The 25,588-nt window shown below is 31.7% G+C and overlaps 2 protein-coding genes across 2 annotated transcripts; one reads left to right on the plus strand and one right to left on the minus strand.

Moving 5' to 3' along the window:
- Positions 1–1,888: 1,888 nt before the first annotated feature.
- LOC126678808 (homeobox-leucine zipper protein ROC8-like) lies at positions 1,889–9,015 on the minus strand. The gene is made up of 11 exons (XM_050373714.2): positions 8,888–9,015; positions 8,412–8,546; positions 6,430–6,547; positions 6,159–6,350; positions 5,489–5,959; positions 5,286–5,393; positions 4,832–5,035; positions 3,989–4,169; positions 3,568–3,836; positions 2,627–2,716; positions 1,889–2,452 (listed from the first exon to the last, which is right to left on the minus strand). The coding sequence occupies exons 1-11, from the start codon at positions 9,013–9,015 to the stop codon at positions 2,042–2,044; spliced, it is 2,307 nt and encodes a 768-aa protein (XP_050229671.2). The 3' UTR covers positions 1,889–2,041.
- A 10,941-nt stretch (positions 9,016–19,956) lies between these two features.
- On the plus strand, positions 19,957–25,295 carry LOC126676650 (isocitrate dehydrogenase [NADP]). The gene is made up of 16 exons (XM_050370905.2): positions 19,957–20,200; positions 21,037–21,080; positions 21,184–21,293; positions 21,680–21,717; positions 21,832–21,909; positions 22,019–22,072; positions 22,152–22,253; positions 22,356–22,447; positions 22,531–22,634; positions 22,731–22,799; positions 22,888–23,003; positions 23,195–23,229; positions 23,852–23,994; positions 24,104–24,226; positions 24,351–24,437; positions 25,100–25,295. The coding sequence occupies exons 1-15, from the start codon at positions 20,152–20,154 to the stop codon at positions 24,433–24,435; spliced, it is 1,242 nt and encodes a 413-aa protein (XP_050226862.1). The 5' UTR covers positions 19,957–20,151; the 3' UTR covers positions 24,436–24,437; positions 25,100–25,295.
- The last annotated feature ends 293 nt before the right edge of the window (positions 25,296–25,588 follow it).

A 25,588-nucleotide genomic window follows, 5' to 3' on the forward strand; every position in this document is an offset into this window, starting at 1 on the left:
TAATCCAAAATTGGAAGTAACTTCCTTTCTTCATATTATTTGTGGTTGTTAATTTTATTTCTCAAAACTGTATTATCACAGTGATTTTGCAAGTTAAGGCCTTGCTTGGTTGGGGATAAATAGGTTAGGAAAGTTTTACTTTCCGAAAAGTAGCAAATTATTTTTGTTTGGTTCAATTTTTATATTTTACTTTCCGGGAAGTTGGATGTTTGACTTCCCTTTAAGTAGGGAAGTAACTTTCCTAGCAAAACTCAAGTAAGTAGAACTTCCCTAATATTTTTATTTGATTTTCCAAATTTAACCTTATCTCTTTCTTTTTTTTCTTTTAAAATTCTAATATAAATAATTTTATTTATTTCAAAAAATATACTTATATTATTCTATAATTGTTATTTATAATAAAATTAAATATTTTTATTAAATATTTTATATTATAAAATTCAAATAAAAAAAATATAGTTATTAAATTTTAATATTTAAAAACTCTCTCAAATAGTACTTGAATCGTAAAATAAGAGTTAATCAGCAAAAATTAAATTATTTATTGATCAATTTAAAAAATATTTATTTATTTAACAATATAAAAATTATCAAAGGACATTTATGTCTTTTAATTAAAAATTTAGTATATTATATTAAAATCAATTTCGTACTTCCCGGGAAGTAAAAATCGAAACAAGCAACATTTATGAAACTTCCTGAGAAGTTAACTTGTCAGGAACTATATTTTCCAGAAATTTCTATAAAACGAACCAAGCGAGGCCTAAATTTCTGACAATGTGCTTATAAGAGCTGTTTTCTCCTACTAAACTAAGATAATCTCCAATGGAGTGCTATTTTTTATGCTAAATTTAGCATGAAAAAGTGCTAAAATGCTATAAATAACATAGCATTCTAATTTTTTCTCCAATGTACAAAATTAAAAATAAGTGTTATAATCATTTATTAAGATAATTATTCTGAATTTTATAAGTTCCTAATTATTTTATAATTTAAAAAAAATTAATGTAATTTTTGTTTTGATATTATAATGAGCTTTTCAAAAGAAATAAGTAAAAAAATCGAATTATCGATGAACTATATAAAAATATTTTATATAAATTTTTTTATTATATTAATATATGGTCTACTATTAAAAAAATCAAATCGAGACTGTAAAATTAAATTGAAGCACAAAATTTAAATGAAGAAAATAAAATGGTAAAAAAATGTTAAAATAATAAATGCAAAAAAAAAATAACCGTTGTAAATTGTAATTAATAAAGAAATGCTATTGGTTGTTGTAATTTAGCATATGTTATAGTCTGTGCTAAATTTAGCATGTGATATAGTATATGCTAAATTTAGCACAAATTAGAGCATCTCTACTCTAGTGCTAAAATACCTCACAATGCTATAATTTAGCATTTAATATAAAAAACACATCTCCATTGCACTTATATTTCATGTGCTAAATTTAGCATATGCTAAACTTTGTGCCAAATTTGTTAGAAAGTTTAGCATATGCCAAATTTGTTTATATCTAAATTATTTACTGATTTGCCATTAATAATGATAATCATTTATAAAATTATAAATTTAGCATTTAGTTTAGCATTTTGCAATGGAGTGAATTTCAATAATATGTAATATATATAGCATTTTATCTTATTTTGTGCTAAAAATAGCATAAAAAATACAACATGCAATGGAGATGCTCTTATAACACTGCATTGGAGTTGTATTTTAAGACTTAATGCTAAATTATAGCATCAAAACTCCATTTTAACATTGCATTGTAGATGCTCTAATAATTTAAAGATGCTAAACTGGTGGGAAAAAATATATATGAAAATGATAAAATATAATGAGAAATTAGAAAAATGTTACACTTGAACCAAATAAAGAATTCAATCTGAGTTACAAAACACCCATCAAACTACAAAAAAAACTTATTTCATAAACTACACTTTAGTTTCCTTTTCCTAGCTAGTTATTATTATCATGTAATAAACTCAAATCACTACCACAACAACAAAAAAAAGACTTAAAAAATAAAATCTCAGTCCAAGATAGAGCAATTCAAAGCAGCTGTAATTTTCTGAACAGTAGAGCTAATAAGAGTATTAACAGTGGCCACAGACTCCATATTCATCTCCTTAGTAGAAATGGAAGAAGATGACGACGACGATGAATTAGGGTTTGAAACTAATATTTGAAATGCTACCGTTAGAAGTGAGCCACCTGATGGTCTTCCTGTACTTGTGGAGGCAACATTTGCTTTGTCAGCTGGTCTGCCGTCCCCGGATATTGCAAAACCTGACGGAAGAATCGGTATCATCGACGGATCCTCGCCGGAGACTGCTATGTTCATTGTCGGGATGTCGATGGGTGCATATACTACTAATGATCCTAATGGGTCTATGCAGCTCTCTTGTAGTAGCAGCATGTTGTTCTCCGACGGTATAAATGGCTGTTTCATAATTAACCCGCCACCTTAATTAAATTAATTTTTACTAGATGTTCTGCCGAGTATGGCATGCAAGAACCGAACTGAACCGAACCGAACCAAATCTAATACTAATATAATTAAATAGCTAGATTTGGTTCCGCTCAATATGATATTATAAAGTGTTTTGGAAATTACCCGAATGATGGAAATGCAGTTCCCAGGATGAGCTCCATTGGAGATATGTGCAATTTCATGAACTGGGTTTCCATTGGACAGAATGTCCCACTGTTACCACAATTATAACCAAAAAACCCATTATTAAATTCTCAATATATATATATAAACACGCAATTAAAAGAATAATATTGTTTTTGGAGTTGCTCTTTGGGTAATTTGGAAATGGAGAAACAAATTTATCTTTGAGGGGGATAGGAATTCCATTGCTTCTCTGATTGTAGAGATTGATGATATGGTCCAATACATTATCAAGGCTGAAACTAGCAGCAAGACTCGGACTAATCATCTGAGGAATTATAAAATTGTGTCTATCAATTGGAAGAGGCCGGATAATGGTTGGATTAAAATTAACACCGACGGGGCCTTTAACCCGTTGACGAAGATTGCGAAAGCAGGAGGGTTAGCCCGTGATGCGCTCGGTAATTGGCTCGGCAGTTTTATGATGTGCATCGGCAATGATTCGGTCATTGGAGCGGAGTTTAGAGGTGTTTATCATGGTCTTTTGCTTGGGTGGAAGTTGGGAGCTAAGAAAGTTCTCCTTGAAGTGGACAACTCGTTGGTAGTTGAGAAGATCAATTCTAGTTCTTATGCAGCTGGTTATTCAGGCCTCCTTGCTTCTATCCATGGTCTTCTTAAGCTGGACTGGGAAGTTGTTATAACACATGTTTACAGAGAGGCAAACATGGCTGCAGACCACCTTGCTTCTATGATGCATGATAATAGCATTGGTATATACTGGCATGAACAGCCTCCTACTAGCCTTATTCCATGGTTATTTCATGATATGCAAGGGATTTCTTATGAGCGTAGAGTTCTTAATTAGTTTTGTCTAGGCTTTTGCCTCCTTTCTTGTACCAAAAAAAAAAAGAATAATATTGTTCCAAATTTAAGAAGCTGACCTGAACTCTATTTTTCTCATCTCTGAAGAAATCAAAAACATCCTCAGGCGGGAGAGGAAGCCAAAGAGAGGTAGCAGCGCTCACAATGGTGCCTCCAGGCTGCCCCGGTTCGACGCTTTTACGAACCGAAACTCGAACTCCGCTGTTATTCACTTCAGACAATTGTGGAAAATCCAACTTACATGACATACTCAACATGGAACAGAAATTCTTCACCATCCTGTGGGATAGTTTCATTAAGCTTCTTCTGCCTTCGGATGACGTAATTCCTACGTATACGCAACATCCAACAAGTTCGAAATGTAATGTTCAAAATGTAGAACTCGATAAATTTGAAAATCCAACTTTACGTATAGTACAAAATGAAAAGTTTAAAATGTAGGACTCGATAAGTTTCTCTGCGACTAGATTAATGAATTACCTCCACCAAGTTCTTGAGTAGGCGAAGTTTCTCTGAAGGAGAGAGCCAACCTTTGGGACATTCTGTGTAGGGAAGCAATCCATCTTTGAGCACCAAATGCAGAACTTCCACATATGAGATCTCTGAAGAGTCTATGAGTTTGAGTTTTGTCATCTACTTCCACATGTTCTACCCAAGTTACCTGTCGTTTGTATTTTGGATCATTACATGATATAATTCAGTTGCATTTAATATAACCAAAATTAGTAACTCCTCAGGTTTTATTCATCATACTTAGCTCCACAAAAATGAACTAATTGGTTTTGAGTTAAATGGATGGATAGTATCAAAATTTAACCCTATATTTCAAATTACTTTGACTGAGGTGAATGTACTTTAATATTTTCCGACCAAATTTAATCAATTTACAATTAGCTGTAGCATATTTTTAGAATATATTATCATGTCAGTTGTCATATTGTCATGTATTGAAGTGACTTTAGCATGACAACCAATGTGACACTATATTCTAAAATATGCCTCAGCCGATTTGTCAATACAGGATCTTAAATTCGTCGAAATATATTGAGTTGTTTTCTCCAGAAATTGAAATGAGGTATATTAAAAGATATAAATTAAAGTTTAGATACCTATTTGAAATATATAATTAAATTTAGGTACCATTCAAATACTTTTTCTATAGGTACATGACGTGTCCTGAAGAGTTTTAATAATGAGCCGACACATTCAAACTAATTCCTGTTCAAGCAGGATAAATCTCTTACGGGAGATAAAACAGTAATCATAAATTTTAAACAGCCACATAGATAGAACTGAAATAGTTCATAAATGTGAGTTAGTTACCTTGGAACAACCGTTAGGCATTTCTTCGATCATGCATCCAGAAGGAAGCTTCCAAGCACGAGCCGAAGGAATAGTTTCTTTGAAGCAGTCATAGGATACATCAACAATAATCCACATGCCAGCCTCAATTTGCTGACAATGTCGAAGAATGTAGAATTCTCTTGGTGGAACCAACGGTGATAGTATATGCATTTGCTCATACAGCTGCGATTCAATCTCTTTAATTAGTTCCACACATTGCTCCACAATACTTATTTTTCCAATTCGCATATACCACATCGATATGCATCCCCCTAAATTTGTATAAGGAGCATCGCTAGAAATATAATTAAATTTACGATACCATTTTGATATAAATTAAAGTTTCGGTATCAGAATGATATATTATTGGTACCATATAAACTAATAAGGCTAGCTTTGCATTAAAAGTATTTAGGGAGTGAAAATTGCATACCAGTTGCAAGGAACTAGTTCGATTTGCCGACATCATCGTTCCTGTGTCAATTACTTGAATTGTACTAGCTCTCGTAACAAGTGTCGGAAAAAGATCCGCCCATTTGTTCTGCAGTATAAGAGAATTTGATTCAGTTTACTATACTACTCCATTTTCCAGGAAAATAATTTAATATCATAACCAATTCTGAAATCGGTACTAACTGAATCCAGGAACATTTCCACTAGATTAATTCCATTTATTGCCACAATTCCTGATTCTTTCGACGACTCAATCCGTGCATTTGAGCCTTTGAAGTGACTACTTCTGGGGAATACTTTATCATAGCTGTCGCGATGAATAACACATTTTGATGAATCAGACTGGGATTTTGTCCACAAAGGCTCGTCGATTTGCAAGAGCCTGAGTAGCTCTTCGGTGGCGCTAGCTGCAGTTTCGCACATGAGCGCCTTCTCCATTTCGGAAATTCCTTTAAATCGGTAAGGCATTGAGAAATGGTCAGGAGGAAATGCTGATGAATTCAGGTGAAGGTCAAGAGAAGGACTTTGCATTCGTTGACTTGGAAGACCTGTTGCCATGTATTCGAAGGGCGATCCGTGTGTAGAAAGCATTGGATCGGTTTGCAGAATTGGTTTTCCGATGTACTTCGCGAGAAGTGCTGATACTTTTTCATGCTGCAAAAATAATCCTGACAAAGCATCAGAACTCTGAAATCCTTGAGTATATTGATAATCGAGTTCGAGTGGAGGTTCAAGTCTCTAATTTTTAGAATGAAATCGAGATGAGTTCAATGGTGTTTCGATTGGACTCGAATCTGGTTCAATGTTCACTCTCTATATATATGAAGATAAAATAAAGAATAAAAGAACTAGCCTCATCTTTAAGTTGTGCATTTTCCAACTGAAGTTTGTGCAAACTACGCTGGCGTTCTTCTTCTCCAAAAGGAGGACCTCCACAAGCAGGACAAATAACATTCTTGAGTGCCTCCCTTATGGCCAGATTTTCACATTGAATCCTTTCATTCTCTGCTCGAAGAACCGAGTTATCTGCTCTTTCATGCTGAGTCTGATCAATCATGTCAGCTCACAATTTTCATGAACCTGTGTAAAAATAGATAAATGCCAACACATATATTTACATATACCTTTGTTTGAGTTCTTTTGTTTTGAAACCAGAATTTGATTTGTTTTGGCTCCAGACCAAGTTCCTTGCTCAATTGCCGCCTTTGATTGTCATCTGGATGTGGGCAGTCCTTGAAAAATCTACAACACAATGTATATAAATTTCCCTTATTTTAGCATAGAAATTTGACTTTGGCATTCAAGATAAATTAGTTACACTAGCTTTAAAAGAAGAGTTAAATTTCTTTGGCAAAACGCATTTTTGGATCCTTATTTTTTCATATTTTTCTGAACTGGGTCCCTCTATTATAAATTGAATAAGTTGAGTCCTTACATACACCTCTAATAGTTAATATTCAATAAATTAATAATTTTAATAATTAATTGAAAATTGAGCAAACCAACTTCGTTCCACGTCAGATACTTAATAATTCTATTATTTTATAATTAATAAAATTTAAAATTTAAAATATATTCTATATGAATATTAATTATTAGAGAGATTTTTTAAAAAAAATATATAGCAATTGATGATTTATTTGGGCAACACTAGCCTGACGTAAGGTGAAAACTGAATATTATCAAATTATAATTTTCTTGTTCATTTGAGAAAATTTAAGAGAAGTTATTATAAAAAGATATTAGAAGTTATACTTTATGAATACAATTTTTTGATAATTATTTTTTAATTTAATATCAAGTTGAATTTTTTTGAATTGAACACGAAGTTATATATTCTTTGGATTAAGTAATTGTGAAGTGTATTTAGGTGGCTTTTTTATAATATAATATTAATATTAGGTTTATGAATGCAGATGTTTTAAAGCATATTTTATATTTTTTATAATTTTTCTATACAAATTCAATAAATTAATAATATAATAATTAATAAATTTTTGATCTACCATGTATATTAATTATCAGAGAGTCGATTGTAATTTAATTTGATAGACATTAGGTCCATCCGCCTCAAAAAGTGTTAATAATGTCTAGTTAAACCAACAAAAAACGATTAAAAGATTTAAACAATAATAGAAGTGTAGAGACTCAATTTTAACAAAATTTAATGTAAACAATGTGAACTGTGAAATACACACACTTCATTTTCATAACAGAGAACCTAATGTCTAAAAAATTATAAGTGTAAAGATTCAATATTGACAAATAAAATAGAAGGATCAAATTTTGAAAAGGGTCCACATAAATGTGTTTTGCCTTTCTTTAACCTAACATATTATATCAAGGCAATTGAATTAATTAATAGATAGGTCACAATATTAAAAACTTTAGATATATTATATTGTTATTGAAGAATTCCAAATACAGAATATATGAAAATTCAATATTGAAAATTTTGAATTATAGAAAATAAAATTTATAATATTACTCAGTTACTTAATTATTAAGTTGTTATAATAAAATAAGAAAAACATAAAAGGAAGGAGATGGATAATATAATACTAGTAATTTAGTTTTGTAGTCCACACATAAACTACCTACAATTAATTATGCATTGAGAATCATGAATAAACTCTTCCTAAAAAGAAAAAAGAAAAAGACACATTAATGAAAAATGAAAAAACATAAAGAACATGAGCCAAACAACATTTAAGAGTAAATTTAAGGCACATGAACGCTTATGCTTATGAACAAAGAATGAATTTAATGCACTATTACAAGCTAACAAAACTTGGTAACTTCAGAAACACAACAGCAGAATCACAGATAATTAAGAAAGAATTGATGGCAGTAGACATACATTCACATAGTAATAGTAAAATCAATTTCTCAAAAAAAAAATGTATTTCATAAAGAAAACGACAACGATAACAATCCGATACTATCAAAAACGATCGCAAGTTCAATATTTATTTAAAACACACTTTTAAATAAATTTAATTAAAAAAGTAAATATGCAAGAAATAAGCAAACATCATATGCCAGGATCAAAAAAATTAAAAAAAAACTGAAATAAAAAAAATAGGGAAAAGGATTAATATCATACGTTTCGAGCAGCTGAATTTGGCGAGAAGTATGGCGATGATAATTCTTTTTGCCCCTTCTAGAGTTGGAAGTATCTTGTTCATCACCAGAAGCACCAGAACCATAGCTCCCCATTGCAAACTCCATTCTAATTGTTCTGTGTAGTTCTTGTTTTTGTATAAAATATATAAAAAAAAGGTTGTAATGAAAATGGTGTGTAATATGAGAATTTATTAACAAAAAAAGGAGTAACAGAAGAATTCCAAATAAGGACAACAAATGAACACCAAATCAAACCCAATAAAGTTGAGATATCTGAATCTCAGTTTTTCCTCTTTTGGGTTTACACTTTGGATTCTTTCTAGTTTTCTCCTCATTTTTTATTTTCTTTTTTTCATCCCATCAACTGCATCACACGTAGTACCTATCACACAGTCAATTCTTCAGATATGCTTTGCATGAAAGGAAAAACCTACCAATTTTGGCAAAATTTCTTACCGGGCCCGCCGGTTTCCGTGGACCGCTCTCACATGAGTGAACCCTAGTATTTTATGATTGAAGAGTGGTGAAATTCTTATGAAATACGCGGTTTCCTTGATATAAGTTGGGCAGTATGGACATTTCATTCGATCAATAATATTTGTTTCGGAAATATGTCAAAACTTAACATTTCAGGCACAAAACTTCATTTTTAGTATAGAAAATTTTATAATAATATTGTTTTTGTCATATCCGTATCTAATTATTCCGTTTTCCTTAGGGTGATAAGTTTAACATTTTGACTTAATATTTAGCCAATTTTTGGAGTACCATGCACTTATTTCCTTTCATTTAATTTTAATTGCTCATAAATTTGTATTTTTTTTCTTTATGTACTTAATGGGTCTTTTTTTTTGGTTAATTACATATAAAATCACCGCCTTTACACGAATTTTCAAAAATAACACGACCTTTAAAACGTGTCAATTCAGGGCATCACCTTTCATTTCTTTTCAAAAATAACATGAGCACGTTTTTAGATAAAATTTTGCTGACTTGGACACCCAATGGGAGTGTCTGTGTCATGCCACGTCAGCAAAAACGCCACTAAAAATGTGCCCATGTTATTTTTGAAAAGAAATGAAAGGTGGTGCCCTGAATTGCCACGTTTTAAAGGTCGTGTTATTTTTGCAATTTCGTGTAAAGGTGGTGATTTTATATATAATTAACCTTTTTTTTTAAATAATCTCCATACTAGTGGAAATAGGATTCCTTTGTTGAGATTGATTATTGGCTTGGAAAAAATTGGAGGAAAATTAGAGGGAAATTGAGTTAATTGGTGGTTTGCTTTTGAATTTTACTTGTTAGCCAAGTGCTAGGACAAATAAAGAAAGAAATATGCAGTTAATTTGCTTACCTTTTATTATTATGAATTTCTAAAAGAATTTCTAATTGGATTTTATTACTATTAATTAGTCTTTGAATGTAACAAAGATTGACTTCCAGCTATACTTAAATTTCTTTTTAAATATTAGAGAAATTGCAAATTATGAGATTGAAAATCAAATTAATTAGGAGTATATTTAAGTTGTAAATGGTTCCATCAATGTCTTTTGAATGAAGAGGTTAATAATGAGCTTTGTAACTATTAATGCAGCTCACAATCAAGGATGTTAGGGTAAAGGAACTAATTATGGGTAACTATAAAATTCAAATTGGTACTAGCGAGGATAATTATTATGAATTTAATGTATGTAATTAATAGTATAGTATCGTTTTCTTCTTTGAAATCATCAAATGTATCATATGAAATGTACTAGTTACATTTTTAAGATATTTATAAAATAATCCCGATGAGCGATGATAAAAACATTCTGCATTGATATATATGCGGACTATTAGCCAAAATGATACCAAATCTTTACATCTTATTTCAAATAGTAAAAATATAAATACCAAAAATAATAAAACCTTAATCTAAAATTATAAGGAAATTCCAGACAATAGGTCTAAATTGGGCTAAAAATTCGTCTAACTCGCACATTTTCAATTTGGACATAATTACAAAACTGTTATTATCCAGATCATCGATCTATTTTATTAAAAAAAATCCAATTTCGCATATACACCCACATCAACATTATCCCTCGTACTAATAAGTCTTCGAGTTTGTTTAGCCAAAATGGAAACATTAAGCCACGAGCACGGCGTTCATTCCACTAATTTTTTAAGGAACGCAAAATTAATCCTATTAAACCCAGTTTATACCCATATTCTAAACTTGATTATTTTTACTAATAAACAAGAATTCATATCCTTTTAAGTTCATCACAAATATATACTACTATAAAACAATGAGAAGACTATTCGAAATGTAATTTAGCACAGATTGAGCTACAATTTTAACTAGTTTTTCCTTCCCACCTTCGATAGGAATTCAGAATTTCAACTTTTATTATTTTCATTTTTTTTAATAAACTAGAATATCACAAATATTATGTTTCACCTCTGATAGGAGTAAAATTACTCCTATATTCCGAGTCGTTTCTAAGCGTATTTAATCACTTTTATCGTATTATGCATACATTATTTAGTATTTTTATGCTTTATGGTGTGTGTTAGTGTTTCAAGGATTATTTAGTGATTATGGAGCATTTTGAGCAATAAAGAGTATAAATCGTGGATTAGATCGAGGTCGTGAAGCTTGGGAATGAAGAAAGCACATTTGCACACATGAAAATCTGACCCCGGCGCATTCATTGGCAATTTTGGAGCAGATAATGACTTCAAATGACTTTATGTTCTTCATAAGAAATAAAGTAGACATCCTAAGCTTTCCAGCGGTTCAAGAACCGACTCATTTGGAGTTTTCTACATCGGGTTATGAAGTTTTGAAGTTAGTAGTTTCGCAGCTGAAATTGTGTCCCGAACGGAAAAGCCTTGTCCCGTTCGGGACTCAAGAAGGAATCTGATATCAAAGCTTTCGGTCTACAGTTTTTTCGAACGTGAATGGTTTGTTCCGTTCGGGAAAGAAGAAAATTAGGCATGTCACGAACGGAACCAAGGGCTTCCCGAACGGAACAAGAGTAAAACACGCATGCTTCAGGATTTGATTTGGAGTGAAATTCTTCCTCAACTCACAATTACAACTCCTATTACAAATTGATTTGCAATACAAATTAGAAGACTCCGGAACTTCTCCTACTATATAAAGACCTTGTATTAGCCTCAATTTAATATGTAGAATAATGTAGAATAATTTAGAATACATTAGTTTTAATTATTTTCTCTTAGATTAGCGTTTTAGTTTTCTGTTTCTCAGCAGTTTATAAGTAGTTTATAATTAGTTTCTGCAAGACGATTGTTGAAGATTTCAAGCTTAATCAAGACGATTCTCTCCGAGATTGACAACTCCGGTATTTATTGTTTAATTATGCTTTCTTCTTCATCATCCTTCTTGTTTTGTTTCAGTTTTAATATGAGTAACTAAAACCCTTGTTCGAGGGTTGATATGAACTTATAAATTGGTAATTACTTGGATTGGATGGATTAGTGTTAATTCGTGTCTTAATTATTAATCTTATTGCTTGGATTAAATTAGCTACTTAGTTCATGATTTTGTGTTTAGTTAACTAATTGAGAGATTGTTAATTAAATAGACATAGATAATTAAGAACTTAGAGAAAAACGCCGTGAGAGCGGGTTGGAATTTAGGTAGTCGTTGAGTTTGCTTCATAATTATAATTTGATTATTTAATTCAGTTTTAATATCGTGAGAGCGAGTTAATAATTGGTTAGTTAATTAGGTTGTGATTTTATTCGGATCTTTGAGGCTTGAGAGGGCGGGATTCGGTGCTTTAGAATAGCTCGATTCGCGATAAAATCACTAAAAAATCCTATTCCATAATTTTACTTATTTATTTGGGATTATCAATCCTTGAACTTTTTAATCTTATTGTTTTAAACCCTATTTTATTATTTGTTTTCAGTTTATATTAGTTTAATTAAATTACAAAACCCTATTGATTTTTCTAGCTAGCCGATTAAAGAATATTTGAAATTAGTGATTAAGTCCATTGTCTCTGTGGGATCGATACTTGGTCTTCCAAGTTATATTACTTGAGCGATATCGTACACTTGCGATTATTTGCCAACAAGTTTTTGGCGCCGTTGCCGGGGACAATTGCGTATTTAATAAATTAAGAGTATTATATTCTTGATTGTGTTAGCTTTTATTTTCTGTTTTTTATTTTTATTTTTTTTGTGTTTATTGGATTTTACGTGGGGTGTTCTTGTTTTTGGGTGTGCAGGAAATTTGATATTTGTTGGTTTTTCCTCAATTTGTTTTTGGTGTACCTATTTTGGAAAGAGTAATGGCATGGAATCAAAATTATATGCAGTACCAAAATTTTCAGTATAACTGTGAAATTTGTGGGGATTTTGGTCATACTCGAGCTGACTGTCATGTACTCTATCCAGATTGGAATGGACATGCCAACTATATGGGTGATCAATGGCAAGCTAGTGAAACTTATGGTTGGAACGATACTTGGGAGAACTTCAATGAAAATTTGAACTTTAATTCAAGTTATCATCCACATCAAAACGAATGGGATTTCAATTCCAACTTTGATAATGAACCACAACAATCACCGGATTTTCAGCAAAATTGGAATGTGGATGAAGGAAGCAAGATTGACGAATTCATTGAGGAGATGAGAACCGGTTTCCAAAATCAAGCCGCGGTCAACCACCGTCTTGAGACGCAAATTTCTCAATTGGCTATTTTGATTCAAAATATAGCTCAAGATGGTCTACCATCTACAACAGAATCAAATCTAAAAGAGCAAGTAAAAGTAATTGAGCTTCGAAGCGGAAAATCACTTGACAATCCATATGTTACGAAGGTGGTTCAAGTTGACGATGTGCCGATCAATAGTGACGATGAGATGGCTGAAACTCCATATGTCAATGCCTTAGTTGGACATCATCCAACAAAGGTACATGTAGATGCCGAAAAAGAACAGTGTGAGGATGGTGAACTTGAAACTCCGATTTTCCACCCAATTACAACATCCATGAGCTTAAATAATGAAAGTGGAGAGCAATTTGGTATTACGGTACTCTACGAGGAATTTAATAAAACCTTTGATTTTAAAGATCCATTCTTAGAAGGGTTTGATTCCGAGTATGATGGAAATAATACTAAATATATGAATATGCTTCATACTCCTCATGTTCCCTACTATAGAGTACAAGCATACTCTATATCATCCGAGTTTTATTTGAAGGAGCCAACAAGGAAAAAGAGGAAGAAGATGCTACCAAGACGGCTTCCTCATGTTAGGTTGTATTTTTAGCAACCTTACGCGAAGAGTCAAGCTTTAGACTCTAACTAAAGCGCACTTGGGAGGCAATCCCAAGAGGTATTATTTTCCTTTCATCTTACACTCATGTTTTTCAAATTTTTTTTATTATTTCATTACACTGAGGACATTGCATGAAATAGTGTGAGGATGGGGGAAAAACATATCGTTTAGTTAGGATTTTTATTTCTTTATTATTGTTTCTTTATTTATGTTTTCTTAGGTTTAGTTTGTGTTTTTTTTTATTATTGTTGTTTTTCTTGTGTTTTTGTATTTTAGTAGATTGTATTAGGTGTTAAATTAGTTTATTTCAAGGTCTTGTATCGCTTTAAATCTTTGTCTTTTAAATATGAAAGTGTTAGTTGATTTGGTGTTATCTTTTAAATTTGTCAATTTTAGATTTTCCCGAATCGATGAATGTATGAACGCGATTTCTTAATTCGACAATTAATAAGCGATGCTTGCTTAATGACTTAATAATTCGTTGACATAATCCGATGAAATAAGGGTGAATTCAAAATTTAGACTTGTTCAAATCGTTGAAACATTATTGAATAACTTGATGCGGATTCATGACATGTTGATTGTTTATTTTTATAGTCGTTTTTTAACTTTTGGCATGAGTAGCATAATTTAAGTAGGAATTGAGTTTATGGCATAACACTACACACTTTTGAGAGTTTTGAGCTTAATTTTCTTGTTGTGAGTGTTGATTTCATGTTTTATTCCTAGAACTTGCTCGGTGTCCGTTTAAAGTTACACGATTGAGTTTTCAACAATTAGATGATTATGGCAATTAGGTATAACCTTTCTTTTAAACCACTTAAATAGACTACCCTTTATCCCTTAGATTACACCAATTTGAGCCTTAAGCCTTTTTATTGTTTTTACCGTATTTTACCCTTTACCGTTCTATGCTTTACCTCTTTTGTTTACCTTATCGACTTTATATATTATTTGTTATGACTATGATAAATATAGGTGATTAATAACTCGAGATTAATGAAAAGAGAAAGTGAACTACATTGTGCTTAAAAGATAAAGTTACGCCTTGAAAAAGAAAGAAAAAAAAAAAGATAGAAATTTGCAAACAAAAAGCTTCAAAAAGAGAAAAATTCTGAGATTGCAAAAAGCAATGAGTAGAGCGTAAATTCAAAAATAAAAGAAAGTTATAAGTTCACATAAACGCAAAACCGGAGTTAGATCAACCTAGAAGTTAATAGTAGTAATAAATAGTATATTAAGTTGATAATTAGCCTTTGTTTAACCTTGTTACCTACCCTTTACCTTAGCCACATTACAACCCAATAAAAGACCATATGATTTTTGTTGATTACCGAATCAAGTAGCGGAGTCCGGGACTATGAGCAAGCTTATGGTGAGTATTCATGTTTTCAATTGTGAGCTTTCTTTGTTATATACCCTACTTGTTGAAATATTGATGCCATTAGCTTAGTTTTTACTAAATTGTGCTATGATTTGCCTAAGTGAGAAATTGATTATTTTCCATGTCCCGTAAGTGATAGTAAAGCTTGAAGTGAGATTCAATTTGACCCTGTACTAATGAGTTAGTAACCGTTGTTATATTGAATTATGTCATAAAATTATTATTGTTATTTGATTGCATCACTATTTAGTTGTTGGTTTTAGAAGGTTGTTTTTCATATTATTCATAGGGTTGGGGATTTCTATTATTGATATATTTTTAAGATTGTGCTAAGTTTTCTAACATATTTTGTAGAGTAAGATTTATTTCTTGCTTGAGGACAAGCAAAGGGTAAGTGTGAGGATGTTTGATAGGAGTAAAATTACTCCTATATTCCGAGTCGTTTCTAAGCGTATTTAATCACTTTTATCGTATTATGCATACATTATTTAGTATTTTTATGCTTTATGGTGTGTGTTAGTGTTTCAAGGATTATTTAGTGATTATGGAGCATTTTGAGCAATAAAGAGTATAAATCGTGGATTAGATCGAGGTCGTGAAGCTTGGGAATGAAGAAAGCACATTTGCACACATGAAAATCTGACCCCGGCGCATTCATTGGCAATTTTGGAGCAGATAATGACTTCAAATGACTTTATGTTCTTCATAAGAAATAAAGTAGACATCCTAAGCTTTCCAGCGGTTCAAGAACCGACTCATTTGGAGTTTTCTACATCGGGTTATGAAGTTTTGAAGTTAGTAGTTTCGCAGCTGAAATTGTGTCCCGAACGGAAAAGCCTTGTCCCGTTCGGGACTCAAGAAGGAATCTGATATCAAAGCTTTCGGTCTACAGTTTTTTCGAACGTGAATGGTTTGTTCCGTTCGGGAAAGAAGAAAATTAGGCATGTCACGAACGGAACCAAGGGCTTCCCGAACGGAACAAGAGTAAAACACGCATGCTTCAGGATTTGATTTGGAGTGAAATTCTTCCTCAACTCACAATTACAACTCCTATTACAAATTGATTTGCAATACAAATTAGAAGACTCCGGAACTTCTCCTACTATATAAAGACCTTGTATTAGCCTCAATTTAATATGTAGAATAATGTAGAATAATTTAGAATACATTAGTTTTAATTATTTTCTCTTAGATTAGCGTTTTAGTTTTCTGTTTCTCAGCAGTTTATAAGTAGTTTATAATTAGTTTCTGCAAGACGATTGTTGAAGATTTCAAGCTTAATCAAGACGATTCTCTCCGAGATTGACAACTCCGGTATTTATTGTTTAATTATGCTTTCTTCTTCATCATCCTTCTTGTTTTGTTTCAGTTTTAATATGAGTAACTAAAACCCTTGTTCGAGGGTTGATATGAACTTATAAATTGGTAATTACTTGGATTGGATGGATTAGTGTTAATTCGTGTCTTAATTATTAATCTTATTGCTTGGATTAAATTAGCTACTTAGTTCATGATTTTGTGTTTAGTTAACTAATTGAGAGATTGTTAATTAAATAGACATAGATAATTAAGAACTTAGAGAAAAACGCCGTGAGAGCGGGTTGGAATTTAGGTAGTCGTTGAGTTTGCTTCATAATTATAATTTGATTATTTAATTCAGTTTTAATATCGTGAGAGCGAGTTAATAATTGGTTAGTTAATTAGGTTGTGATTTTATTCGGATCTTTGAGGCTTGAGAGGGCGGGATTCGGTGCTTTAGAATAGCTCGATTCGCGATAAAATCACTAAAAAATCCTATTCCATAATTTTACTTATTTATTTGGGATTATCAATCCTTGAACTTTTTAATCTTATTGTTTTAAACCCTATTTTATTATTTGTTTTCAGTTTATATTAGTTTAATTAAATTACAAAACCCTATTGATTTTTCTAGCTAGCCGATTAAAGAATATTTGAAATTAGTGATTAAGTCCATTGTCTCTGTGGGATCGATACTTGGTCTTCCAAGTTATATTACTTGAGCGATATCGTACACTTGCGATTATTTGCCAACAACCTCCCCAATCACATCTTTACTAAATAAAAAATTTATTTATTTACAGTTTATCTACTAATCCGAAAGAGATTTATAATAAGTCTAGTTTTAACACGAAGTGGGCCAAATTCCCACTCTTTCACGCAGATGTGATGGTCCAATGAGAATAAAAGGAAGGGATAATTAGCAAAATACCTAAATAGTGAAAATATTTGCATTTGTTAACTAAAAAATCTCAACTTGATTTCTCTACTCTAACATATCAGGTATTTATTTTTTTACTCTCCTATTTATTTTTATACTCCATTTGTACTTTACATTCTTTTCTTCTTCTTCTTCTTCTTCGTCATCGTCTTCTTCTTCTTCTTCTTCTTCTTCTTCTTCTTCTTCTTCTTCTTCTTCTTCTTCTTCTTCAACTCATTCAAAAAAAATAACTATCAATTCAGCAATTTAATTCAAAATCTTCAGCTCATAACAATTAAACAAACTGACTTCTCTAATTCTATCATTATTTTTTTAAACATTTATTGTAAGTTCCAAATTTAGTTTCCGATCCGCTTGAATGTTTAATTCGTAATCAAATCGCTTCAAATTTCACTTCGAATTCAAATCCAACGATCATAACTTTCTCCAAAAACAAAGAAAACTGTAAATTATTAATTTATTTGTTCTCATTAAAAATTTATTAAAAACGGTTTCAAACAGTTTCAAATGCAGTTGCAATTGCAGTTTCAAACGGTCTCCAAAAGTTTTTAAAACACAGTTTTATTATCATTTAAAAAACGTTTATAAAATGGTTTCAAACAGTTTACAAGTGTTTCAAACAGTTTCAAAAGAACAGCTTCAAACAGTTTACAAAGGTTTCAAACAGTTTACAAGCGTTTCAAACAGTTTTTTTTTAAAGCTTCAAACAGTTTACAAGCGTTTCAAACAGTTTCATAAAACACAATTTGCAACCTTTATCTAAATACAGTTTCAAACAGTTTACTAAGGTTTCAAACAGTTAAAATATATATTTTCAAACAACTTACAAAAATTTCAAAAACAGTTTATAAAAGTTTCGAACAGTTTACAATGGTTTCAACCAGTTTCAAACGAATTTTAAAAACAGTTTCAAACATTTCATAAAAAAATTAAATTAGTTATAAAAACAGTTTAAAACAGTTTATAAAGTTTTCAACAGTTTATAAAGGTTTCAAACAAACAATTTAAAACGATTTCTTAAAAACAGTTTCAAACAGTTTACAATAGTTTCAAACGTATGAACAAAAAATTAATACATAAAAAAATAGAAAGAGGAAGAAGAAGATCCAGAATAAGAGGATATGACGGTGACGATGGCGTAATATTCTGTTGCTTCAAATTCTCTGAGACGGACACGATGGATTTTTTCATCTTTGATTTCTTATTTGTTTTAGATCTCTGATTGTTTGTGTTATAAATCGAATATATTAAATAAATTATAGGGAATTTAAATAGAATTTGCTAAGATATTCAATGGAAGAAAATGAAAAAAAAAAGTTACAGATGAAGAGAAGAAGAAAAAGACGAAGATGAAGGAGAAGGAGGAAGAAGAGGAAAGAGAAAAGAAAAAGAGTGAAAAGGAAGAGAGAGAAAAATAAAAGAAAAATGAGGTGTGCATGTGTGTATAAGAAGGAGAGTAAAAATACAAATAAATTAAATTAAGTTGGGAGTACAACTAAAAACAATAGAAAAATGAGGTAAAAAAATAAATTTTTAAAATTGAGGTATTCATTGCAAATAAATTAGAAAAGAGAGTCTTTTGTTTAATTTCCTCTAAAAGGAAAGAGCACAGGCCAAGAAAACGACAGCGTCCCACTGAAATACTAACAAAGAAGAAATATACAGGCAAAAAGGTTTTATACACCCTTAACCTTTTAATAAAGGAAGATTAATACCCTTAAACTATAACTTGCTGCAACCGAATCTTTAAACTTATAAAATTGATGCAAATGAACCCCTTTTCTGATGGAATACCAAAGATACTATATGAAGAGCTGATTTGCACGTAATTTATATGTTTAAGGACTATCTTGGATCAAATTAGAGTTAGAAATATCAATAGTATTTAATCAAAAGTTTAAGATCATATTTAAACCTTTTTCAAATGAAATACTAAAATGAAGAAAAAGACATGAATGTGATATTTTTTAATTTTAGGGATGGAGTTAGGTTAGTGTTGTGTGTTAGGTGAAAATGGGAAACTCTTATCCTATGGCCTATCATATCATTATCATCATCATAGGCCATCAATTTAGATTTCTAATTTGGATCATTTTCAACTACACAATAATCATTTTCCAATATCATTTGCTTACAAACATGAAAGGATAGACCATGATATTTATTTATTATGGTCCCTATAATTCTCTCAATCTCGAATTTCAGTTTTAAAATATATCAATAATAATAAAATACAATTCTATTTAATTTAAATTGAAACTAATTAATATTAATACGTTGGCTTAATGATCGAATCCTTCGCCAGTGTATAAGGTCAGAAATTCGACCCTCAACTCTCCCAAACAGCAATTTATCTGTTTAGAAAATACATAATAATACTGATTAATTCATGTTAACTTCTGCTGGCAACTAATATAAAATATAGTTTTTTTTGCTAAAAAAGTATATTGAGTAGTTAAATGAAAAATATTAAATAAATTTGTTTATTATTATTGTTTTATGACTTTATCAACATCAAATGGTAAAAATAAAATGGACTAAAAATATGGAATCTCAAATAAAATAATTATATAAATACAATATTTCAGAAACATTTGTGAAATCACATGCCGGCTGCTACCCTCTGGCTCTCACTCACTCTCAGCTCATTCACACCATTTTCCACATCTTTTTATTCAACTTTTTGCTACACAATCCATTCAAAAAAGTTCTCCCATTATTTTCATCTCTGAAAATCAATACCCATCTCATTTTTTGAACGAATCAAACCTCAAATTACCAAAAAAAAGCTATGGCTTTTGAGAAGATCAAGGTTGCCAACCCCATCGTTGAGATGGATGGTGAGACCATTTTTAATCATAATCATTACTATTTTGTGTTGTAATCTTATTGATTGATCTTATTATATAAAGTTCATTGCTTGTTTATCTTTTGAATGATTTCATCATATAATATTAGTACATGTTTTTATTATATGATTTCATCATATAATAAAGTTTTGATCTTTTTCGTTAGGTTTTTAACATTTATTTTGGTTTAGATATATTTGAAGTTTGGATCTTTGTTTGGTGGGTCCTCTAGAAGGATCTGCTTAGCTTTGCAGGTTATGATGATATAATTTTGTTTTGGTAAAAACATATAAATTCCAAGTTTTTTTTACTGTTTTTTTTTCTGTAGTAAAATTGGATTTGGATCTTGTTAATGGTGAATGACATGGATATAAAGTTTTTAGTTGAGATCTGCCTCTAAAGTTAATATTTTTAATCAAAGTAGCTTGCCTTAAGGAGAATCTATATAATGAGTTCTTTATGTTCATATGATTAGAAAGTGATATTGGTAAAAATGCAAAGCTGATTAAAAACAATTGAGATGAGATGTTCGCGTGATTTAAATGTTGATTTTCTTTCGTTTTCTGTTTTGTCTTGTGACTCTGAATGGATTTTAGCTTCAAGCCGTTTAGATAATGAATCTCTAAATGTAATCATTGGTTAAGGAGTTTCGACCACAATAATTGGAATAAAATGGAATCCGCGTATGGATTTCATCACATTGTCTTATTCATTACATGTCATGGAATCTGGGAAGATAACTTTAACTTTGTTTTTTTCTTTGTTAAATATGTGTATTAAGTTCATTATTGTAGTCCTGTTCTAATGTATTTAATCATGTATTACAGGAGATGAAATGACTCGGGTTTTCTGGAAATCAATCAAGGACAAGGTGATTAAATACTGCATGTGCATATCTTTTAAATCTATTCTTTTGGTTACTTTTAATTTTTCCTGATTACTTATTTAATTATTTATTTTTGAACAATCTGCAGCTTATCTTCCCCTTTTTGGACCTAGACATAAAGTACTATGACCTCGGCCTTCCTTATCGTGATGCCACTGATGACAAAGTTACAATTGAAAGTGCGGAGGCTACTCTTAAGTAAGTGTTTATACATTTCTATTTAAATTGTATTGTAACAAGAACTGCTCCCCAGAATGTAAGATTTAGCTTCTTTCTCTTAATTTCAACTGCTTTTGAAACAACTGATGATTTTTTGTACATATCTGTTTGTGTTTATTTTGTCTTATGCTACATGGTTGAACATGTATAATCATTATGTAGTTTTTTCTTTGTTCGACATGGGCATTTAGTTTGTAAGGAATTTGGAAAGATGATGTGTGTTAGTGATATTTATACAATAGTATATGTATTTGTCCTATCATACTTTTTTTTTTCTTTTTTATGCTATCCTTATTATCTTTGTGGGTATACTAATATTAACTGATATATTTGAAACTCATTATGATTCTTGCAAATCATTTTAGGTACAATGTAGCAATCAAGTGTGCGACAATAACACCAGGTATGCATGCATTTCTTTCCAAATAGGCACATGTTCATTGGATACTATGTGCACTAGTTAATCTTTCTCTAAAGCGTGTGGCTACAAAAATAACAATAAGCTGTGTGATGACAGATGAAGCTCGTGTGAAGGAGTTTAACTTGAAGCAGATGTGGAGGAGTCCAAATGGGACAATCAGGAATATTTTAAATGGTTAGTGAACATGCATTCATGGTTGCCCTTCTAGCTATTTTTCACTTCCCAATCTAAATGTAACTAATGTTTGATTAGCAATGGATTCTCTGATTTGTACTTTCTGCAGGCACTGTTTTCAGAGAACCAATTATTTGCAAGAACGTTCCCCGGCTCGTCCCAGGTATGTTCTAATTGTGCTAATCTTGCAGTTCTGTACTTTAATAAATGGATTGGAGCTAATTGATTGCTGTTGTTGTCAGGTTGGACAAAGCCAATTTGCATCGGGAGACATGCTTTTGGTGATCAGTACCGAGCAACTGATGCAGTTATTAAAGGAGCTGGCAAACTCAAATTGGTGTTTGGTGCACATTTCTGCTGCTCGTTAGCTTTGATAAATGTTGGAAAGTTACTTTTATTCTGCTGAATTCTCGGTTTTCTTATTGTTCATCGGTATCATGCTGCAGTGCCTGAAGGAAAAGATGAGAAGACAGAGTTAGAGATCTTTGACTTTAAAGGTGCTGGGGGAGTGGCGCTGGCTATGTACAACACTGATGAGGTTTGTTTCTGCTTCTTTTATGATCGTCCCGGAGCTTAAGATTGCAGGTCAATAATCTTCTGTCACTTGTCTTGAAAATGCAGTCCATCCGTTCTTTCGCTGATGCTTCTATGAACGTTGCATATGAGAAGAAATGGCCTCTTTATCTTAGCACAAAAAATACCATCCTTAAGAAGTACGATGGAAGGTATACAGATCTTAGCTTACTCTGGCTTAACCAAATCAATTCTATCAATCTTGTTTATCTGACTAATATCTGTTATCAATTTTTTACTTTATGAAGATTCAAGGACATTTTTGAGGAAGTCTATGAAGCCAGCTGGAAAGCAAAGTATGAGGCTGCAGGAATTTGGTGAGTAAACATGTATGATTTAAGTTGATGAAATATGCTGGTTATGGAAATGTTTATATTTATAGTTTTCTTATATGATTGAACAAAGGTATGAACACCGGCTCATTGATGACATGGTGGCTTATGCTGTCAAGAGTGAAGGTGGTTACGTTTGGGCTTGCAAGAACTATGATGGAGATGTGCAGAGTGATTTCTTAGCTCAAGGTATGTGTAATAAACTTTTAGCAGCCATAAGCTAACAGAACTTTCTGTAATTTGTATCAGTCCATTGTAAAGTGGAACGCACTACTTTTGCCGTTATAATACCTTTGCGTGTGATCACTGATATGTGACTTTATGTTTCTTTTTGTTGCAATAAATACTGTAACAACTAAATCATGTTTTGATTTTTGTAGGTTTTGGGTCACTTGGATTGATGACATCTGTTCTGGTAAATTTCACATCGTTGGTCTAGTTGTAATTTCGCTGTTCTGTACCTATACTCAAATATGTTATTACATAGTTGTCTCTTTTCTAGAATAGATAGATGTCTTGCTTTCTTAATCTGTAAGCTCCCTATGACCCTTTTTCTATGATAACGATTTTTCATTTCGTTATCAAGACTTATTTACTAGATACATTTGTGTTAGAATTGAATTCACATCTGTTAATTTATCACATTTCATGAAATGATTAGTAAAGGTCTGCATGTTCATTAGGTTAGGGTGTGGATAGTACTGAGGAAAAGGGGATGAAAATAAAAGAATAATGAATTTTTCTGAAGTATGTAGTGCAGCCTACGTGGCATGGAAATTTCTCCTCTCTTACGTATCAGCATTTTGTTTCCATTTCCAGAAACACTTATGAAACTTCGAAACTCTATTATTATAACATATTCTTATAAGCGTTACGCTGTTTCCTATTTTTTCTTTCTGTTTCAGTGTTTTTTATTTTCATGCTGCATTGAGTGCAGTAAAATTTGTCAATGGACGTATTAACTTTTCTTTACGGCACTTTGTGTGTGTCTGCATGTTTTATCATCCTCAACTCAATAAAGCTATTTATGGGTTCAGGTTTGCCCAGATGGTAAGACTATTGAAGCAGAGGCAGCTCATGGTACAGTTACTCGACACTACAGGGTTCATCAGAAAGGTGGTGAGACCAGCACAAACAGTATAGCTTCCATCTTTGCTTGGTCGCGAGGTCTTGCACACAGGTAGGTTATTTTTACTATTATTTATATATTATGAATAAACCCTGTTAAACCTGGAAAATTTTGTCCCAATAAACTTTAATTGAGAATTTGATCATGTCCTTATTGACAGGGCCAAGTTGGATGACAATGCCAAACTCTTGGATTTCACTGAGAAGCTTGAAGCAGCTTGTATTGGCGTGGTGGAGTCTGGAAAGATGACTAAGGACCTTGCATTGCTTATTCATGGATCCAAGTATGTACCACTTACAAAACCAAAAGCTATCTTAAAGCTAGGATTTTTTTTCCATGTACTCTGCATGAGTTTATTTTGCTCCTCCATATGAGTATTAATAATACTCTTCTTATTTGCGGTGTAGGGTTACGCGAGAACAGTATCTCAATACTGAAGAGTTCATTGATGCTGTTGCAGCAGAGCTGACATCAAAACTCAGCAAAGCATGATTGTATGTGAAAACTCTCTTCTATGTAGGGGTTTTTATCGAATCAAACCGAACCAATAAATATGGTTTGGTTTGATATCATAAAAAAATGAATTTTCGGTTTAGTTCAATTTGATAGTAGAAAAGTTCATTTCACTTTTGATACAAACCAATTCAAACTGATAAACCAACTGAACTTTCTAGCTCGGTTCGGTTCGTTTGGAATATTTTAAATTCTTGTAAATTTTGTTCGGTTCAGTTTTTTTTCTTCTAAAAAATGTTTTTTTGGTTCAGTTTGAACCGAATGCACATCTCTACTTATGCATGACAATGGACTAGCTCTAATTATGCTATCCTGGCATTGTCCTTAACATCCATTAACTTCGGTCTATGATTGTTATCATGTGCTCCCTACAAAATAATATTGGCTACAAATCTTTATGGAAAATTCATTTCGACAATTTGAATCAATGACCGCCTAGTAAGTCTGCTTATCTGATTAGTCGGGTCTTTTTTTGTGCTAACGACTCACTAAAAATATGCTGTGATGAAAGTTGACACCACTATGAGCGTGTTATCACCGACCCGCCTGCATTACTTAAATGAGAATGAATGTATTATAAATTGCTTCATGATTGAATGATTTATGAAGGTGATCTAACTTATAAATTGACTTTTGGTTGTAGGGCGCGCCAAGGGTGTGAAGAATGAAATCTATTGGGATGAAATAAAGGTTTAGGAGAAAGGGAGAGGGGTCAGGGCTCAGTTCGGTATCTCTTGTTTGCTTTAGCAGATCCCTCATGTTCTGACTTCAATTTAATGTTTTTTGTTTCATGAACGATACGCTTGAAGCTTTTATTTAATTTTTATTTTTTCTGCCAACTTTTGTGCCATGGCTAATTCTACTTCCCCCTGATGTTATTGGTTAAAGGAATAGGATTGGTTTATTCTTATGAGTTACCAATATAGTATAGATGCTTTGAAGGTTGAGGTTTCACCTTACATGCATGAGAAATTATTTTGATAGCATTAACCACGAAAAACATATGTTGAGGCAGAGAAGCAACTGAGCGAGTTGCTACTGAGTGGTGCAAGAAATTCCTACTGAGTGGTGCAAGAAATTCCTAATGGCTAGTCAAAACAAGCAATCCTTTGTAGGCCGAGTTATCTAGGTA

The sequence above is a fragment of the Mercurialis annua genome, linkage group LG4, assembly GCF_937616625.2.
Source record: "Mercurialis annua linkage group LG4, ddMerAnnu1.2, whole genome shotgun sequence".
NCBI lineage: Eukaryota > Viridiplantae > Streptophyta > Magnoliopsida > Malpighiales > Euphorbiaceae > Mercurialis > Mercurialis annua.